Genomic DNA, 21,332 nt, shown 5'->3' with positions numbered 1-21,332 from the left:
TGTTTTGGTTGGTACCTGATAAGTGCTTTGCTCTTGAACGGTGTTACCGTAAATAAAAGTAGATTTTTTTTAAAAAATAAAAAAACACAGCAATCTGGTCGGACAGATAAAACTGTTCTACCTCAGGATTCAGGCATTGCCTTTACAAAAGTTTGGGGGCCTTCGAGGGTGAGACAGAAACTCGCCTTGAGAGTTTGGGTGTGAGGACAGCAACATGCATTTCTGAAAGTGTTTGTAAGGTCCTTTTGTAATTGGCAAAGTACAGTCGCTATGCTCCAACGCAACGTAAAATGGTCGAGTATATTTAAAAAGCGATGATGAACAACTTAAATCCAAGAATGATTTTTTTCATGTGAACTTATTTTCAGTTCCGATTACAAACAGCAACAGTTAATTATACAAATGAATGTTTCAAAGCATTTAAAATATAACACCCGCTCTGAAAGTGCGGACGCAGTCCCAGCTAAAAGTGACTTGGAGGCATTTCCTGTCTCACCGGGATATCCCGGGATATCACTAACACTTTCCCAGATATTCCTCACCCTGCCCCCTCTCAGTCTGACCCGCTCTGTTTACAAACTCCCCTCCCTTTCGGAAATGACAAAACGCGTCACTTTCCCTGAGACACTTTCACTTTGGAGCAAATTGACACGAGGTTCATTTCCAGAGAGAATCTGACATGGACACTATCCCGGGAGAGAGAGCAGACAGAAACGATGAAAGGGAAGGGAACGGGATCACTTTCGGAGTCGGATTCGGACCAGATCTTGATGATTTCACTCCGACTCTGAAAATGGTTCCAGAATCCCAGCGGGAAATGAGAACCTTCCTCCAGTGAGGGAGCGGATTGTGATCCAGGTGAATGTGAGCGGAGACAGGGAGCAACAGCCGGTGAGCCAGGCCTGTGAGCCGGGCTCCCTGTCATCTCCAACCCGGGATGTGGGAACGGGACAAGCGCGATGTGAACACACCGGGACACGGGGGATTCCCGCAGTCGGGGGTCTCTATAATCCGGATTAGGACATCCAGCCCCCAATACACAGCCTGACTCCCCCTGCCCCAAGTACAGAGCCACCCTCGACACCAGCTCAGTGCCCGATGATCTGAACACACTCAACATTCCGCTGCAAACCGAGCGCTGCTTGCGATTTTCCAGCCGGGATTTCCCAGCCGCTGCTTCCGGACTCTCCAGCTTTTCGATTCCTTACCTCAGAAAGAAACCGCACCAACTCTTGATCTCCCCGCAGCTCCTGCAAACTCCCTGGAAGCGGTTTTCACTTTTCGAATGTAATGTGCCCCATTCAAGCCGCCAGTTTGGCAGTGCCAGTGAGAGCAGCCAGCAGAGCCCAGGCTCACACTCACAGCACTCGGCAACACAGGCGCCCGCTCCCGGATCCCAATCCGCTCCGATTGCACATTGACCGCTTTCTCAGCTTCCAACTCGGTGCTACCTTCTGGCTCGGTGCAGCATGGCTCTGGGGAGGATTTGGAGATTTTGGACGGTGCTGGTGTTGTTGTCCGGGACCCTGAGTCTGGGCTGTGAGAGGCTGCACTTACAGCAAGTTCTCAACACAGAGACTCTGAGCAAACTGCATGAAATGGTGAGTTTCAGCTGATCGGAATCTCACTGGGTCCGTTACATTTTAGAAAGTGCTATGTGGCGAGGTGTGTATGTTGGATTAAAGTCACTTTTAACAACATTGCTTGACTTATTCTTAAGGCATGCGGCCAAGGTGATCACGGTATTCTTGTTGATATAGAGTCATAGAGGTGTACTGCTTTGAAACAGACCTCTTCGGTCCAAGTCGTCCATGCCGACCAGATAGTCTCACGTAATCTAGTCTCATTTGCCAGCACTTGGCCCATATCTCTCCACACCCTTTGTAAACCCACTCCGTCCAGATGTCTTTTAAATGTTAGAATTGTGCCAGCCTCCACCACTTCCTCTGGCAGCTCATTCCACACACGACCACCCTCTGTGTGAAAAAGTGGTCCTTTAGGAAAAACAATGTACTTATCAGCTCCTGTGCTGTGAATTCTCCTACATAAATGTTTGACAAAGTGGCATGTAACTTTAATATTGGACAATGTTTAGTATTTCAAACGATAAAGGGACTTTTGGGTAGAACGGGTCAACATGTGGTGGATTGAATTTACTTCAATGAAATGAGAAGTGATTTATTTTTAATAGCAAACACCTCAATACAAGACGATGGACAGAATTGTAAGTGGGGTATGGTGGCAAAGGGCCTTCGGGGGGTATATTTGCACAAATCACTGACAAGTTGATAGAGAGGACAACGTGACAGAACTTCAAAAAGCATACACCTCTTGAGGCTTTATCAATAGGATTATAGAGTGCAATTGCAAATAAATTACATTAAGCTTGTATAAAAATATAGTTTTGGCCTCACCGGACTGTCATGTGTTATTGGGCATTGCAGCTTAGCAACAAGCTAAAGCAGTTCCGATGGATTCACGTGTATGATTCCACGGTTGAGAAACTTCATTGCTGCAGTTACATTGGAGAATTGCAGACTTGAAGGGAAGTAGGTTAAGCGGATAGTTGATCAAGATATTCAAAACCATGAGGTTTTTGGGCAGACTAGATGGAGAGAAACGTTCCCATCGATGCAATGATTCGGGATAAGCAGACGGAGACTTAAAGTAAATGACAGAAGAACCAATGGCAACACGAGGAATGGCCACTTCATGGTTAGGAGCTGGCACAAACTGCCTGAGATTGTTTTAGAGGGAGCTTCAATTCATCCATCAAAGAAGAAAGTGGAATATTATCCTGAAAAGGTGAATGTACACGGCCAAAGGTGGCAAATTAGGGTAACGCATTCTCCTTCAGAGAACCAAGATACATGCGACAGGCTGAATGGTGTCCTTTTGTGCAGTCACCATTTTGTGAAACTGCATCATGAGACCCTTTTATAAAATAAATATTTCTATCGAAAACCTTTTTAAATCTTTTACAAAAAACCTATATACAAAAAAGAATAACACCATCAAAACTGAAAAAAAAGGCAGCACAACAAAGCTATAACGCAGTACTATTGTTAATGAACGGCCTCTATTCTATCAGAAAAAAAACATATCTACTTAAACTAGACTACAAACATATTAAATAAATACTAACTCAAACTAAATTTAAATAACTTACATTGAATAATATCTCACTACTTTATTCTATCTCACTCATCACACCTCCATTGAGGCTCCTATCCCTGAGAGCACCATCTGCAGTACCCATATTCGTTTCGCCCAGCCTCCTCCTCCCGGGACCCCATGGCACCCATACTAATTCCCACAGCTATACCATGGCCCTAAGTAATATTGTTGATAAGTCAGCGTCAATATAGTTTAAAAAGGGCTGCTATGTCTTGTAAAACTGCTCCATTTTGTGGTGCACCATTTTTGTGAGGTAGTCTTGGGGGAGATGCTCCATCACCAGCCTACGCCACCCCATAAGACCTGGTGGTTTTTCTGATGTCCAATTCAGTAGAATGTTCTTCCATGCATAATGTGTAAGAGTGTTATGCAATCTCTTCCTGTGCTCTCCTAGAGAGGGGAAAATTGGCAAACCCAAAAGAAGAAATATCAGATCCACTTTAATTTCAATCCTGAGGATGTTCTTTAGCTCCCTTGCTATAGCAATCCAGTGTCTCTAGATCTTACAACATGACCAGTAGCAATGCGTGAGAGTGCCTATAGTAATGTTACATTTGGGTCACCCTGGTGATGCTCCTAACTTGAACTTAGCTAACATCTCTGGCACCATATGAGCCCTGCATATGATCTTCAATTGCATGGCTTGTGCTCTGTTACATACTGAAATTTTCCTTACATTTCCCCATATTCTTCCCAAATATCCTCTCCTAACTCTCGATTCCATGTCCTACAGAGTCCTTCCATGTCTCCCAGGGCACGATATTTCTGTAAATGATATAAAGTACTGAGTGAGAGAGCACCTGTACATCAGAGTACTCTGTTCTCCACGTCTGATTTCTAACACTGGACCAGGAGCGTGGTCTCCCTATGTATATAGTCCCTTTCTGAAAGTATCGGAAAAGGTCACTATTAGCCAATCCATATTTCTGACTTTACTGACTAAATGACATCAGGATCTCCCCCTTGAATAAGTCTCCCAGACAGGAGATTCCCTTATTCTCCCATGCCTAAAAGGCGGAGTCCATTGTCCCAGGTTTAAATCCTTGGGCTCCCATCAACGGCAAAGTCTTAGACCAATTGCCCCTGTCTTGCCTCATTATCCTCCAGACATTCACCGTGTTTAAAATAATTGGGCTCTGACACTGCTGGGTCACGGATTTCATGTGAATAATAAACTAATTAAAGGACATGTCGACTGCAAGGCTTCAATATCAAGCCAAATCGACTCCACATTCCCCCATATCCAGTTACCAACATATGTTAACAGGGCGCTTATTTGGTATTTCTTCCAATCCAGAAGATCCATCCCTCCCTCAGCCTGTGAAAGCTGCACTTTATTTAATTTAATTAGAGGATGCCTGTGGCACCAAATAAAGGAGCCTAGCCAACCAGTGAGCCTCCATAACACTTGTCCAGGTAACAACAACGGGAGCATTCTAGTGGGGTGTACAGCAGGCAGGGAAGAACATTCATCTAAATCAGGGGTATTTGGCCCAACAATGATAACGGTAACCCCTCCCACCACTGCAAATCTTATTTTATCCTCTTTAATAATTGTGCATAGTTTGCTTTATACAGCTGGTGGGAGGAAGAGGTAATAAAAATTCCCAAGTACAAAAAAACCTTTTGACGACCATCTAAACCGGAACTGCATTCCATCCTTCAGATCAATTGATCACTCAACCTGGGTTCAATTCCCGCCTCAGGTAACTGTCTGTGTGGAGTGTGCACATTCTCCCTATGTCTGCGTGAGTTTCCTCTGGGTGCTCTGGTTTCCTCCCACAGTCCAAAAATGTGCAAGCTTAGGTGAATTGGCCATGCTAAATTGCCCGGAGTGTTAGGTGAAGGGGGAAATGTAGGAGAATGGGTGTGGGTGGGTTGCTTTTCAGAGGGTTGGTGTGGACTTGTTGGGCCGAAGGGCCTGTTTCACACTGTAAGTAATCTAAATCTAAAAGAGGCATCTCCACTAATCTCCCTAGTGACATGGCTTCTGAGTTTGCAAAATTGATCCTGTAACCCAAGAAACCACCATATGACTTAATTGTTTGAATCAGTCAAGGAACAGACTTCTCCTGATTGGCCAAAAACAAAAGGACATGTCAGCAAATAGGCTGATATTATGCTCCCCCATTCCTACTCTTGGTGCTACTATATCAGGATTTCTTCTGATAGCTTTGGCTAATGGTTCAATCACCAAAGTAAATAACAGTAGTGATAGAGGACACACCTGTCGACTACCTCTCCCAATGTTAAAGTTATCTGACTTAGAACCATTTGTAATAGGATCATTTTACAATTCTGCCACCCATTTGGCAAAGGACACCCCAAACCAAAGCTCTCTAGGACCCCAAATAGATACAGCCATTCTATCCAACCAAACACATTTTCTGCATTGAGGGAGACCACCAAACCCGGAATCAATCTTTGCTGGCATACCTGCACTATGTTCAGTACATTCCTGATATTGTTGGAGGAGCTATGGCCCCTAACAAAGTTGGTCTGGTCTACTTTTATAATATGGGGCAGGACCTTCTCCAACCTCAGAGTCTTGGAGAGAATTTTAAAATCTACAATCAACAACATTCTTCAGGGTCTTTCCTTTTCTTTAAAATGAGGGAGATATTAGCCTTCTTAAGAGAAGGTGGCAGACAATCCTTTGCATGTGAATAGCTATGCATCCCCAGAAGTGGCTCCACCAACACATTTATGAATTCCTTATGGAATTCAGTTGGGAATCCATCTGGCCTGGCGCTTTGCCACCCTGAAGATGCCTTATTGCTTCCTGCACTTCCTGTAACGTTATAGGTGCATTCAAAAGGGAAGCCTGATCCATACTTATATTGGAGATGTCCAGATTTTCAAAAAAGGACTGTATTCCCATTGTACCATGTTCACCACCCAAGCGATATAGCTCTGCAAAGTATTCCTTAAACCTAACATTGATCTTCTTCAACTCACGGGTACTCGTACCAGCCTTCTCTCTTACAGACCTTATAGATTGGGAAGCTTTTTTCCTGCTAGTCAAATAAAGCAGATATCTACCTGGCTTATCTCCAAATTCAAACAGTCTTTGATTGGCAAAGGAGAGCTCTTATTTTAGCCACTTGTGTGCGCAATGAGTTGAGAGCAGCCCAGAGGGCTGTGCTGCAGCTTAACCAATGACAGCTTATTATAATATGTTTTCTCAGCTACCTTCAGCCGGGCCTCCAGCGTCCCTTGCTGCTCCTCCCTCTGCCTTCTTCTATTCATCGAATATGAAATGATCAGGCCTCGTAAATATGCCTCAGTGGCCTCCCAAAGTATTGCCGGATTACTAACTGTACCTGAGTTGATATTCCAAAAGGCCCTGAACTCTCTTCTAATATACTCAGCAAATTTGCTATCTCTAACAAAAATGGATCCATGTGCCAGTGACGTGCATCCATTCCACTACCCTTCATTTTAACATCTCGATACACTGGTGATCCAAAACAGCTATATTCCCAATTTTGCATGCCAAGGTTCTGCCCAAACCATCAGCTGGCATAAAAAACATGCCAATTCGCGTATGGCACTTGTGTGAGTTGGAATAGAATGTAAAGTCTCTTCATTGTGAGACCCATGATGGATCAAACTTCAGAGAAACTGAGAGAATCAGAAGCAAGTCTTCCAGAAGGTACATATTTAAAATGGAAAATCTATAGCTAATCAGAGAAAGCTACCAAAGTCTAAAGGTCGAGGAGGAAATTGAACCTTTGGATCAAAATGAGAGTCAAGAGGAAATCAAATTTGAGGCCACAATTAATTATTGGATAAATATCAATGATTTGAATGAGGAAAAGCCAAATTTATATATAATCAAGTTTACAGATGGCACAAGATGTGGTGGTTAGCAAATGATGAGAATGAAATTTGACTATGCAGAAGAATTTAGATGAGGTAAGTGAATAGGCAAAAACTTAGTGTGCAGGCCACAATGTGAAAACATGTATGGTTATGCACTTTGACAGGAAGAATAGAGGACCTGAATACTATTACATTGGAGAAACAAAACAGAAAGTGAAAAAAAAAGAGATTTGTCAGTCCTTGTGCATGAATCATGCAGTTCAAGCTCGGTAAGTATTAAGGAAAACAAATAGAATGATGGCCTTAATTCAAAGACTTTTAAGTATAAACATACCAAAGTCTTATTAAAAACAAGCAACACACTGGTTTGACCATATCTGGAATATTGTACCAGTCTTGGTCTGTTATCTAAGGAAAGATATAATGTCATCAAATGTCATATAATGGTTGAGCCTGGATAAGGAAGGCTTGTCTTATGAGGGGATGTTGAGTAGGTTGGGCCTGGACTCATTGGAGCTTAGAAGAATGAGAGGCAACCTTATTGAACAATACAAGATTCCTAGGGGACTTGACAGGGTTGATGTAGAGATGTTGTTTCCTTTTGAGGGAATGTCTGGCATAGTTTCAGAATATGAGGTCAGTCAGAGAAGAGGAGAAATTACTATCATCAGCGGTAGTGAATCTGTGATTTGTTCATCACAGAGGCCTATAATGTTTGGGTTGTTAAATGTATTCAACATTGTGATAGACAGATTTTTAACCAGGAAGGCAATCAAAAGTTGTGTAGAAAGGGCAGGAAAATAGAGTTGATGATTATCAGATCAGCCATGATTGAACTAAATGGTGAAGCAGACTCAAGGGACTGAATGGTCTGCTTCTGCTCCTACACCTTATGGTCTTATGGAAGGGAATTGAACTTGAGGAGGGCTGGAAACAAGAACAGGAAACGGAGGGCAGAGGGAATTATAAAACTGTAATGTTACAAATGTAGGGATAGAGTCAGGTGATACTACGGAGGTGGAAGTAAGCAGTCTTATATGGTAGCGATTTGTAGTTTCATGCTCACCTCTGGGTCAAATATGATAGCAGTTTTGTGAAAGGTCTGGTTCAGAATCAGACAGTTTCCAGGGAGAGAGATAGTGTCAGTAACTAGAGAAGAAATATTCTGCTGGGGATCAGGACAATAGCTTCAGTCATCTCAACATAAGAAATAGGAACATGAGTAGACTACTAGGTTCATTCAACCTGCTCCATCAAACAATAGGATCATGGCTGTCCTTACAGTGGTCATAACTTTACATGCCTGCCTTTCCTCATGCACCCATGATAAAAGACCCCATGTCTTCAGATTAAGTAGGAGGTACCCAACTCTAAAACTGTGTCAACTATGTTCCAGATTACCCTATAATGCAGAGAGTCTGTTAGGAAAGATACATACTTGATAGGGCGAAGGGAAGGGTTAAAGTGTATCTGTTTCAATGCAAGGAGTGTCAGGAATAAGAGTGATGAACTTAGAGCATGGATCACTACTTGGAGTTACGATGTTGTGGCCATAACATAGATATGGATTTCACAGGGAAAAGAATGGTTGCTGGATGTTCCAGGGTTTAGATCTTTTAAAAAGAATGATTTTGGGGGTGAGGGGCCTGGAAAAGGAGGGGGAATAGTTTGGAGAAGAGGAGGGGGAGCAGTATTGTTAATTAAAGAGTGCATCACAGCTGCAGAAAAGGTGGTTGTTCAATCAGTATGGGTGGAAATCAGTAATAGGAAAAGAGCAATCACTTCATTGTGTGTTTTCTAAGGACCCCTTAATAGCAGCAGATAGATTGAAGAACAGATTGGACAGCAGAACTTGGAATGGTGCAGATGTAACAGAGTTGTTGTAATGGGTGGCTTCAACTTCCTCAATATTGATTGGAACGTCCTTTGTGCAAATGGTCTGGACAGAGCCAATTTTGTCAGGTGTGTCCAGGAAGGATTCTTGAATATGGAGATAGGCCGCCTAGGGGGAGGCCATAGTGGATTTAGTGCTAGGCAATGAGCCAGGCCAGGTGTCAGTTCTCTTGATGGTACAGCATTTCGGTGACAGTGACCACAACTGTCTCACCTTTACAATAGCCATAAAGAGGGATAGGGACAAAACGTATGGGAAGATATTTAATTGGGGGAGGGGAAATTATATTGCTATTATGCAGGAGCTGTGGTGTATAAATTGGGAACAATTGCTCAACCGGAAATGTACAACATAAATGTGGAGGCTGTTTAAAGTGCACTTGTTGCCAGTGTTGGATAACTTTGTCACACTGAGACAGGCAAGGAATGGTAAGGTGAAGGAGCTTTGGATGACAAGAGCCGAAGAACTTCTCATCTTTAACCTGGGGCAGTGTTTTGTAGAGGAATAAGACGGTGTTATTTTCTGGGTCTGTTAGATTGTGAAGGAGCAAAAATGGCCTTTAGTAACGTGATATGTGCTTCTTGTCAGATGTGGGAGTTTAAAGGGAGCTTAAGGTTTACTGCGGATTAAATCTGCAATAAATGCTGTTGGTTGCAAATTTTATCAGAATGAATGGATCGATTGAAGAGACAGTTTGAAGCAATGAGGAATTTGCAACAGCAACAGTTTGTGATGTATGGCAGTTATAGGAAGGGGGAAAGTCTCAGATACAGTCACACAGATGGATTAACTCCAGGAAAGGTAAGAGAGGTTGGCACCTAGGGTAGGAGTGGATATACCTATTTCAAACAAATATGTTGTTTTGGAAAATGTAGCGGTGATGGATTCTCAGGGGAATGTAGCACGAACAGCCAAGTCTCTGGTATTGAGACTGGCTCTAATGCAATGAGGGCTACGTCAGGTTCCTAGAGATCAATTGTGTCAGGGCATTCTCTAGTCCAAGGTACAGACAGATGTTTCTATGGCCAGCAGCGAAAAATCAGAATGGTGTGTTTCTTCCCTGGTGCCAGGATCAAGGATGTCTCAGAGAGGGTGCAGAATGTTCTCAAGGGGGAGAGGGGCCAGCAAGAAGTCATTGTCCGCATTGAAAACAACAACATAGGAAGGGAAAAGGTTGAGATTCTGAAGGGTGATAACAGAGAGTTATGCAGGAATTTAAAAAGGAGGTCCTCAAAAATAGTAATATTTGGATTGTTCCTGGTGCTACGAGCTAGTGAGAGCAGGAATAGGAGGATAGTGCAGATGAATGCATGACTGAGGAGCTGGTGTATGGGAGAGGGATTCACATTTTTGGATCATTGGAATCTCTTTTGGTGTAGAAGAGACCTGTACAAGAAGGATGGATTGAACCAAAAGTAGAAGGGGACTAATATATTGGCAGGGAAATTTTCTAGAGCTACTCGTGAGATTTAAATGAGTAAGGTTGGTGGGACCCAGGGAGATGGTGAGGAAAGAGATCGATCTGAAACTGGTACAGTTGACAACAGAAGTGAGTCAAACAGTCAGGGCTGGTAGGGACAAGGTAGGACTAATAAATTAAATCCATAGAAAGTATCTTCCTGTTAGGGTGAAAAGAAAAGCTGGTAGGTATAGGGAATGCTGGATGACGAAAGAAATTGAGGGCTTTGTTAAGAAAAAGAAGGAAGCATATGTAAGGATAGATCGAGTGAATCCTCAGAAGAGTGTAAAGGCAGTAGGAGTAATACTTAAGAGGGAAATCAGGAGGGCAAAAAGGGAACATGAGATAGCTTTGGCAAATAGAATTAAGGAGAATCCAAAGGGTTTTTACAAATATATTAAGGACAAAAGGGTAACTAGGGAGAGAATAGGGCCCCTTAAAGATCAACAAGGCAGTCTTTGTATGGAGCCGCAGAAAATGGGGGGAGATACTAAACAATTATTTTGCATCAGTATTTACTGTGGAAAAGGATATGGAAGATATAGAATGTAGGGAAATAGATGGTGACACCTTGCAAAATGTCCAGATTACAGAAGAGGAAGTGCTTGGATATCTTGAAACGGTTAAAGGTGGATAAATCCCCAGGACCTGATCAGGTGTACCCTAGAACTCTGTGGGAAGCTAGAGAAGTGATTGCTGGGCCTCTTGCTGAGATATTTGTATCATTGATAGTCACAGGTGAGGTGCCGGAATACTGGAGGTTGGCTAACTTGGTGCCATTGTTTAAGAAGGGTGGTAAAGACAAGCCAGGGAAATATAGACTGGTGAGCCTCACCTCGGTGGTGGGCAAGTTGTTGGAGGGAATCCTGAGGGACAGGAAGTACATGTATTTGGAAAGGCAAGGACTGATTCGGGACAGTCAACATGGCTTTGTGCGTGGGAAATCATGTCTCTCAAACTTGATTGAGTTTTTTGAAGAAGTAACAAAGAGGATTGATGAGGGCAGAGTGGTGGACGTGACGTATATGGACTTCAGTAAGGCGTTCGACAAGATTCCCCATGGGAGACTGATTAGCAAGGTTAGATCTCACGGAATACAGGGAGAACTAGCCATTTGGATACAGAACTGGCTCAAAGGTAGAAGAGGGTGATGGTGGTGGAAGTGGAGGGTTGCTTTTCAGACTGGAGGCCTGTGACCAGTGGAGTGTCACAAGGATCAGTGCTGGGTCCTCTACTTTTTGTCATTTACATAAATGATTTGGATGGGACCATAAGAGGTACAGTTAGTAAGTTTGCAGATGACACCAAAATTGGAGGTGTAGTGGACAGTGAAGAAGGTTACCTCAGATTACAACAAGATCTGGACCAGATGAGCCAATGGGCTGAGAAGTGGCAGATGGAGTTTGATTCAGATAAATGCAAGGTGCTGCATTTTGGGAAAGCAAATCTTAGTAGGACTTATACACTTAATAGTAAGGTCCTAGGGAATGTTGCTGAACAAAGAGATCTTGGAGTGCAGGTTCATAGATCCTTGAAAGTGGAGTCGCAGGTAGATAGGATAGCGAAGAAGGTTTTTGGTATGCTTTCCTTTATTGGTCAGAGTATTGAGTACAGGAGTTGGGAGGTCATGTTGTGGCTGTACAGGACATTGGTTTGGCCACTTTTGGAATATTGTGTGCAATTCTGGTCTTCTTCCTATCAGAAAGATGTTTTGAAACTTGAAAGGGTTCAGAAAAGATTTACAAGGATGTTGCCAGTGTTGGAGGATTTGAGCTATAAGAAGAGGCTGAAAAGGCTGGGGCTGTTTTCCCTGCAGTGTCAGAGGCTGAGGGGTGACCTTATAGAGGTTTACAAAATTATGAGGGGCATGGATAGGATACATAGACAAAGTATTTTCCCTGGTGTCGGTGAGTCCAGAAAGAGACCTAAGGTGCAACATTTTCACCAGAGGGTGGTATGTTTAAGGAATGACCTGCCAGAGGAAGTGGTACAATTGCAACATTTAAGAGGCATTTGGATGGGTATATGAATAGGAAGGGTTTGGAGGGATATGGGCCAGGTGCTGGCAGGTGGGACTTGATTGGGTTGGGATATCTGGTCAGCATGGATGGGATGGACCAAATGATCTGTTTCCATGCTGTACATCTCTATGACTCTATGACTCTAAGAGGAAGAAGGAAGCTTGAGGAAACAAGGATATGGCACAGCTTTAGAGAATTACAAGGTAGTTAGGAAAGAACTCAAAAATGGACCGAAGAGAGCTCGGAGAGGGCACAAAAAAAGCCTTGGTTGCAGGCATTAGGGAAAACCCAAAGGCATTCTACACATACATGAGGAATAAGAGAATGATCAGTGTGAGGGTAGGGCAGGGAAACTGGAGGGAACTTGTGCCTGGAATCTGAAGAGGCAGGAGAGGCCCTAAATGAGCCTTTTGCTTTAGTATTCACTGGAGAGAGGGACCTTGTTGATAGTGAGAACACTGTGGACCAGGTTAATAGGCTTGAACAGATTGACATGAAGGAAGTGGGTGTGCTGGAAATTCTGGGAAGTATCAATGTAGATTAATCCCCATGGTTGGAGATATATCCGAGGTTACTATGGGAAGTGAGGAATGTGATTGCTGCACCACTGGTGATGATGTTTTCATCCTTACTCTCCACGGGAATAGTACCAGATGATTGGAGGGAGGCGGATGCTGTTCCTATGTTCAAGAAAGGAAATAGGGAAATCCCTGGGAATTACAGACCAGTTAGTCTTACATCTGTGGTAAGCAAGGTACTAGAAAGGACTCTGAGAGTTAGGGTTTATGACTATTTGGAAAAACATAGATAGATTAAAAATAGTCAGCATAGCTTTGTGAGGGGCAGTTCATTACTCGCAAGCCTTATTGAGTTCTTTGAGAATGTGATGAAACAGGTTGATGAAGATCGAGTAGTGAATTGAGTGTATATGTATTTCAGTATGTATGGCCTTTGCTAAGGTTCCCCAAGGTAGGCACATACAGAAAGTTAAGAAGTATGGCATACAGGGAAACTTGGCTGTCTGGACACAGAATTGGATGGCCAAAAGAAGACAGTGAGTGGTAGTGGATGGAAAGTATTCCACCTGAAGGTCAGTGACCAGTGGTGCCCCACAGGGATCTGTTGTTGGGCCTCTGTTTTTTGTACTTTCTATAAATCACTTGGATGAAGAAGTGGAAGGGTGGGTTAGTAGATAATGTCGAGGGCTGTCAAGACATTGACAGGATGCAAAGCTGGGCTGAGAAATGGCAGATGGAGTTCAACCTGGATAAATGCAAAGTGATTCATTTTGGAAGGTCTAATTTGAATGCTGAATACAGGGTTAAGGATAGGATTCTTGATGGTGTGGAGGAACAGCAGGATCTTGGAGTCCATGCCAACAGATCCCTCAAAGTTGCAAACCAAGTTGATAGGGTTGTAAAGAAGGCATATGTGTTTTGGCTTTCATTAACAGGTAGATTGAATTTAAGAGCTACACGGCTTTGCTGCAGCTCTATAAAACCCTGGTTAAACCACACTTGGTTCAGTTTTGGTCACCTCATTATACGAGGGATGTAGATGCTTTAGAGAGGCGAGATTTACCAAGATGCTGCTTGGATTGGAGGGATTGACTTATGAAGAGATGTTGGGTAAACTAGGACTTTTCACAGTGGAGAGAAGAAGGAAGACAGGTGACTTGATAGAGGTGTACAAGGTAATGAGAGGCATAGGTAGAGTAGATGGTCAGAGAATTTTCCCCAAGGCAGAAATGGTGGTCACAAGGGATCATAATTTTAAGGTGATTGGAGGAAGATTTAAGGGAGATGTCAGAGGTAGGTTCTTTACACAGAGAGTGTGTGGAATGCTATGCCAGCAGCGGTAGCAGAGTCAGAGACATTAGGGACATTTAAGTGACTGTGAGACAAATACATGGACACCTGTAAATTGAGGGCTGTGTATGCTAGGTTGATCTTAAATTAAGATAAATGCTCACCACAACATTGTAGGCTGAAGGGCCTGTACTATGCTGTACTGTTCTATGTTCTATAAGGGGAAACATCTCAGCATCTACTTGGTCAAGTCCTCTCAGAATCCATATTTTTCAATAAGATGACCTCTCATTATTCTATACTGATAATATGTTGCTGGAAAAGTGCAGCAGGTCAGGCAGCATCCAAGGAGCAGGAGAATCAACGTTTCGGGCATAAGCCCATCGATTCTCCTGCTCCTTGGATGCTGCCTGACCTGCTGCGCTTTTCCAGCAACATATTATCAGCTCTGATCTACAGCATCTGCAGTCCTCACTTTCTCCTCTCATTATTCTATATGCCAGTGGAAACAGGCTCCAGGCCCTCAACCCTCAACCTTCCTTCATAAGATAATTCCTCGGATTTATATTGGAAAGAAAGTTCTCCATCAGAAGAGGACTTTGGATCAGTAGTCTGACAGTTCAGAGACCGGGCGAGTGGAGAAAGCTGATGGTGAGGTAGGATTTGGTGCCTAAGACAGATACACAGTAAATGCAAACTGAAGCCATGTTTTCCGATGATGTCACCACAAGGCAGTGGACCAGGATGGTAGTGCCCCTGCCTTTGAGCAGGGAGGCCCAGATTCAAGTCATGCCTGCTCCAGCTATGTGTAATAACGTCCATGGATAGACTGATTAGGAAGTACGTAGAACCTTAGTAGATACCAGAAGTGAAACTGTGGCATCAGGAAGAGAAGTGATGATTCCCTAGCTACAATTACATGGGTAAGAATGGAACTAGGCAAATACAATTCCAGTCAGCTGCTGGAGAAGCCTGGCAGATGATATGATGTCAGCAACCATGTTAAAGGCTGCAAACGATGCCAGGAAGAGGAGAGAACAGATTACCATAGTCATAGTAACGTTGATTTAATCAGTTACTGTGAAAAATACATTCTAATGTATGCAGCAGCCATTATTGTATCCTGTTGAGGAGAATCCTGTTCACTTTGAAGAAAACTTTATTATTTCCAAAAAATCCCTACTAATAATATAAATCCAAGTTATCAGATCTTTGAGCTGACCCTTGTGTTCTGCCTATAAGTTTCTATCAGCCATCTTTCACTCACTGCTTCAGGAATTGCCAGATTTCAGAAACCTTCCCTAGGACAGGGTTAGCACGTAGACTACTTCTTGCTCTCCCAAACTCGTCCCAAACTCCTGCAATCAGATTTCATTTTTCGAACGTCATGCCCACATCTCAACTGCTCTCCTCGGATGTACATTGGCAGCTCAGGTGGTGGCAGCTCCCAGCAGAGGACACACACACACATACACACACACACATACACAACACACACACACACACAATACACATACGAAACACAGACACGCAAAAAACAGACACACACAACACAGACACACACAAATCACACACACACATACACAACACACACACAAAATACACATACAATACACACACACACAACACAGACACAACACAGACACACACAAAACACACACACACACAAAACACATACAAAACACAGATACATGCAAAAAACAGACACACACAACACAGACACGCACACAACACAGACACACACAAAACACACACAACACACACACAATACACATACAACACAGACACACAAACACAACACAGACACACACAAAATACACACAACACACAAAACACACACACAACACAGACACACAAAACACACACACACAATACACACACAAAACACACACTACACACACACACAACACACACACACTACACACACAATGCACACACAACACAGACACAAACACACAACACATACACAATACACACAACACACACAACACAGACACTGCACACAGAACACACACACAAAACACACACAACACACACACAAAAAACACACAAAACACACACAATACACACACAACACACACACACAACACAGACACACACACAAAACACACACACAACACAGACACACACACAAAACACACAACACACACAACACAGACACACACACAAAACACACAACACACACAAAACACACACACAACACAGACACAAAAACACACAACACAGACGCACACACAAAACACACAACACACACAGCATGCACAAAATACACAAAACACACACAACACACACACATATGCACAACACACGTACACACAAAACAGAAACACAACACACATACACCACGCAACACATACACAAAACACACACACAACACACAAACACACACAAAAAACTGTTCAGTTTTAGTTGCCTCCAGAACAGGATCGGAATCTCACTGGGTTTGCTCTGCGCTAAATAGTTTTTGGTTTTACTCCGTTATACCGTTAATAGTCAGCGATTCTCCAGTATTTTTGTTCCTGATCTTGTCTGAATAAATGAATGTCTTCTCGCAGGGCGGTCGCCTTCCCTGGCAATGTGTAAGAGTGAGATCCGCGCTCAAAACCAAGCCCTTGAACATAGTGAAGCTTTCAGAGGGTTTGCAGGTGAGTGGACACTGGACTGGATTTTATTTTTAATTTTTCTGATAGGTGTTTTCTGGAAAGCGTTTAAGATCAACAGCTTAGAACTGAAATATCAGAACGCCCACCGACTCAGTAAAGGGTCAAGTGCTGTTTTCGATTAGGTTTGACTGAAATAAAAGATGGACAGTAAGACACCAATCAGTGCATTGTGTCTGTGGTTGGTGGATATACCCGTTCGAATCCAATTTCCAGCCGTAGCCTTACGGATACAGAGCTTCTGATGCAGATCCAGGTTCATTTTGAATGAGTTGAAGTTTTCTCAATCGCCAAGAAGGGCAGAGAATTCCAGACACTCCATCATACTCTCGGTGACAATATCCTTCCTGCTGTTCCTTCTCATCCTTCTAGCAGTTGGGGTTAAGTGAAAAGTTCCTCTCTAAGTTCCCTGTGTGTTTTGTTCAGGCCCAGGGCAGGACCCAGATGCTTCATCAAATCTTGCGTCACATCAACAAGATCTACAGCATGAACCTGGGGTCAGTCACTTGGGCCCGGGGCAAGGTGGAAAATGTCCGGCTTCTCCTGGATCGGCAGCTCAGGGAGCTGGAGGAATGTGTGATGAGGTCGGGAACAGAGGGCAGACGGAGCAGAAATGCCACCATTCAGAAATACTTCAGGAAACTGCGGAAGTTCCTCAAACAGAAGGTGAGACAATTGATCATTGACTGTGTCATCACTAGCATTCAGTTCATTTCATTCCCTTTAAATCTCTTCATTCTCTAATGTCTCTTTTCCCTCATCGTTTCCGTTTTGCCGAATTTTAGTCACTGTTCCTGGGAAATAATCCGCGCCGAGACTAGAGCCGGTTTACAACAGTTGTTTGTCATAATGGCACAAGTCAGCAGAGGAAATTAAAAGTCCACAAGGCATGACCAGTCGAGGCTGGAAGAACGGGGTTTAAATAACTACAGATAGACTTAATGATATCTTGACTGTTTTGTGAAGATACTTTACTGTATGATTCTTGGTGGAGAACAAATGCTATCTCACTGATACTTTATACCTGATCATTTTCATCACATTTGTCGCTGAGATATTTTTCTGTATTAACTATTTCACGAAGAAAATCTGAGAAGAATACTATTTTTGATGCTTTCTTTAATGACTGACAGCTTCTACAGTTCAAAGTCTCAACTGATCTTTGCTCTATTGGCTAACCAATCTTTAACCCATGCTAATATGATACTGCTGACGCCATCTGTTCTTATGTAGGGAAGCATTTTTGATGTGGCGGCATTATCAAATAGCTTTTCGAAATCCAAATACACTACATCTACCCATTTCCTTCTATCCATCTCCATTGATTGATTTTCCCGAGTCCATCTTTCGAACTGGCCCTACTCGCTCACTCCACGCTTGCCCCCACCTTATGGGTGGCCCGGTGGCTCAGTGGTTAGCACTGCTGCCTCATAGCGACAGGGACCTGGGCTCTATTCCAGCCTCGGGCGACTGTCTGTATGGAGTTTGCACATTCTCCATCTGTCTGTGTGGGTTTCCTTCTCTCCTCCCACAATCCAAAGATGTGCAGCTTAGGTGAAGTGGCCTTGTTAAATTGCCCATAGTGTTTAGGGATGTGTAGGTTAGGGACGTTCGTCAGGGGGAATGTAGAGTGATAGGTTAGGGGTATGGGTCTGAGTGGGTTACTCTTCGGAGGGTTAGGGTGGATTTGTTGGGCGGAATGGCCTGTTTCTACACTGTAGTGATTATCTGAACTTTGTTAAATGGATTGCTAGGATACTGCCACGCATTACAATTTTCGCACAAGATCAAGAAGGAGAAAAGAACTGAAGATTTTTCACTGACAGATTTAATAAGGACTGTCAATGAGAAGTCAATTTAAAGATCTCTCTTTTTCTTTGAAGAAGTATTTTGTTTTATGAAAATGTAAAGGATTGTTAATTATACAACTTATTAATTTGAATCAGTGAGGACACTCTAAGTCAGAATATTCTGGGTTCAAACCCTACGTCAAACGTAACTTGTTACTTTCCATTGAGTTTTTTGAAGCTCCTCATTCCAGCTGCTGAACTGTCAGTAACAATTCTGCGGCAATAATAACACTCAGCCTAAAACAGAGCTCTCATTTACAAAATATTCTTTGGCTTAAGTGTCAGACTAATAACATTCAATCTCATCGTTGGCTTACACTAATCTTTACATCCCAGTTCTCTAAATGGTCAACACTACTTTATTTCAAGTTGTTTTAATTTATTAATATTTATCATTTTGATCATTTGATGTAATGAACTGCTGCTGTTTTGCATTGCATGAGAATTGAGTTTCCAAAGATATAATTTATTAATATTTATTAAGTTATAGGAAATAAAAAATATTTTGTATAAAAGTGGAAACTTTCGACATTGAATGAAGGCATGTTTGAGCAAATAAATTATTTTGATTATGATACATTTATTGGAGTAATGTTAATTTCTTGCCTGTATTCACCAATCTTCCATACTCACTATGGCCATTCTGGATTGCTTTACTTGCTACCTGCTACTGATATGCCTTGTATAGTCTACTTTCCTTTTTCCAGCATCTGATGTTCCCTCACCAGGCAAAATATGTGATTCTCTTTGGACCCAATGAGCCTAATTTTTTATCTACTAGGCAGTATGATTCTTATAATTTTGCAGAAGTACATCTGTCTTCTTGTTCTGGACGAGAAGCTCAAACTCAAGGCGATAACCAAAAGTGATGGATGGATATATGTGGAATGGGACCTTTATCATATAAGCATATGGTCTTTACAGTTTCATAGTTAGGTTTTCAAATAGAATCCCTATAGCATGGAAGAAAGCCATTTGACCAATTGGGTTCACCCTACCCATCCAAAGAGCATCCCACCAGGACCCATGCACCCTTACCATATTCCTGTAACCTTGCATTTCCCATGGCTAACTCACCTAGCCTGCACATGCCTGGACACCATGTGCAATTTAGCATGGCCAATCTACCTCATCTGCACATCTTTTGACTAGAGCAAAAAACAAAGAAAATAGAATGCAGGAACATGCCCAATGGCCCTCCAAGCCTGCACCAACACATTTTGGCCTTCCATTCCAAAACTATCTTCACCTACAGGATCCATATCCCTTTATTCCCCTCCTATTCATGTATTTGTTGAGATACTTCTTGAATGCTGCTATTGTGTCTACTTCCACCACCTCCTCTGGCAGTGCGTTCCAAGGCACTCACCACTCATTTGTGTAAAAAAGTTGCTTAGCTCATCACTTTTAAACACTCCCCCCGCCACCTCCCCGCTCTTTGAACCTGTGACCCCTAGTAATTGAGCCCTCCACCCTGGGAAAAAGTCTTATACTTTCTACTCAAACCATGTTGTTCACAATCCTGTAAATGTCTATCAGGTTGCCCCTCATCCTTCTGTATTTCAGTGACAATAAACCCAATCTATCCCACGTTTCTTCATAGTTAAAATCTCCCCTTCCAGGCAACGTCCTGGTAAACACTTCCTGTGCTCTCTCCAAAGCATCCACATCCTTTTGGCTGTGTGATGACCAGAACTGTATGCAACATTCCAAGTGTGGCCTAACTAAAGTTCTATAAAGCTACAGCATAACCTGCCTATCCTTAAACTCAATGCTCCTTCCAATGAAGGCAAGCATGCTATTGGCCTTGTTTACTAGCTTATTTATCTGTATTGCCACCTTCAGTGATCTGTGGACCTGCACACCCAGATCCCTCTGCATATTAATACTCCAAGGATTACTCCATTCACTGGATAATTTTCACCTGTTCTTGACCTTCCAAAATGCATCACCTCATATTTGTCCAGATTAAACTCAATCTGCTATTTTATTTGCCCATGCCTCCAACTGATCTATATCTTATTATATCCACTGAAAATCCTCCTCACTATGTGGAACTCCACCAATCTTTGTATCGTCTGCAAACTTACTAAATAGACCAGTCATGTTTTCCTCCAAATCATTTATATAGACCATAAACCGCAGAGGCTCCAGCACTGTTCCCTGTGCAACACCACTAATCACGACCCTCCATTCCAAAAAGCATCCTTCCACTGTTGCTCTCTGTCTTCTATGATTAAGCCAGTTCCATATCCATCTTGCCAGCTCACCCTCATACCATTTAACTTCACCTTTTGTGCCTGTCTGCTATGAGGGACCTTGTGAAAGGCTTTACTGAAGTCCATTTAGTCAACAATAACTGCTTTGTCTTCATCTATCATCTTCGTCACCTCCTCAAAAAACTTGATTAAGCTAGTGAGGCAGGATCACACCGCACCCCTTCCCCACCCCTTCCACAAAGCCATGCTGTCTATTGCTAATAAGTCCATTAATTTGTAAATGTGCATAAACCTTGTCCACAGAATCTCTTCCAATAATTTCCCTACAACTGACATGAGGTTAGCAGGCCTGTAATTAACTGGAATATCCCTGTGATCCTTCTTAAACAATGGACAACGTTGGCTATTCTCCAGTCCTC

The 21,332-nt window shown here is 42.8% G+C and overlaps 1 protein-coding gene across 1 annotated transcript; it reads left to right on the top strand.

Moving 5' to 3' along the window:
- Positions 1-641: 641 nt before the first annotated feature.
- LOC140465583 (interferon alpha-A-like) lies at positions 642-17,720 on the top strand. The gene is made up of 4 exons (XM_072561123.1): positions 642-1,601; positions 16,740-16,829; positions 17,271-17,509; positions 17,621-17,720. The coding sequence occupies exons 1-4, from the start codon at positions 1,470-1,472 to the stop codon at positions 17,718-17,720; spliced, it is 561 nt and encodes a 186-aa protein (XP_072417224.1). The 5' UTR covers positions 642-1,469.
- The last annotated feature ends 3,612 nt before the right edge of the window (positions 17,721-21,332 follow it).

This window comes from Chiloscyllium punctatum, chromosome 42 (genome assembly GCF_047496795.1).
Source record: "Chiloscyllium punctatum isolate Juve2018m chromosome 42, sChiPun1.3, whole genome shotgun sequence".
Taxonomy (NCBI): domain Eukaryota; kingdom Metazoa; phylum Chordata; class Chondrichthyes; order Orectolobiformes; family Hemiscylliidae; genus Chiloscyllium; species Chiloscyllium punctatum.
The sequence above is the reverse complement of the archived record's forward strand: the minus strand, read 5'-3'. Positions and strand labels throughout refer to the sequence as shown.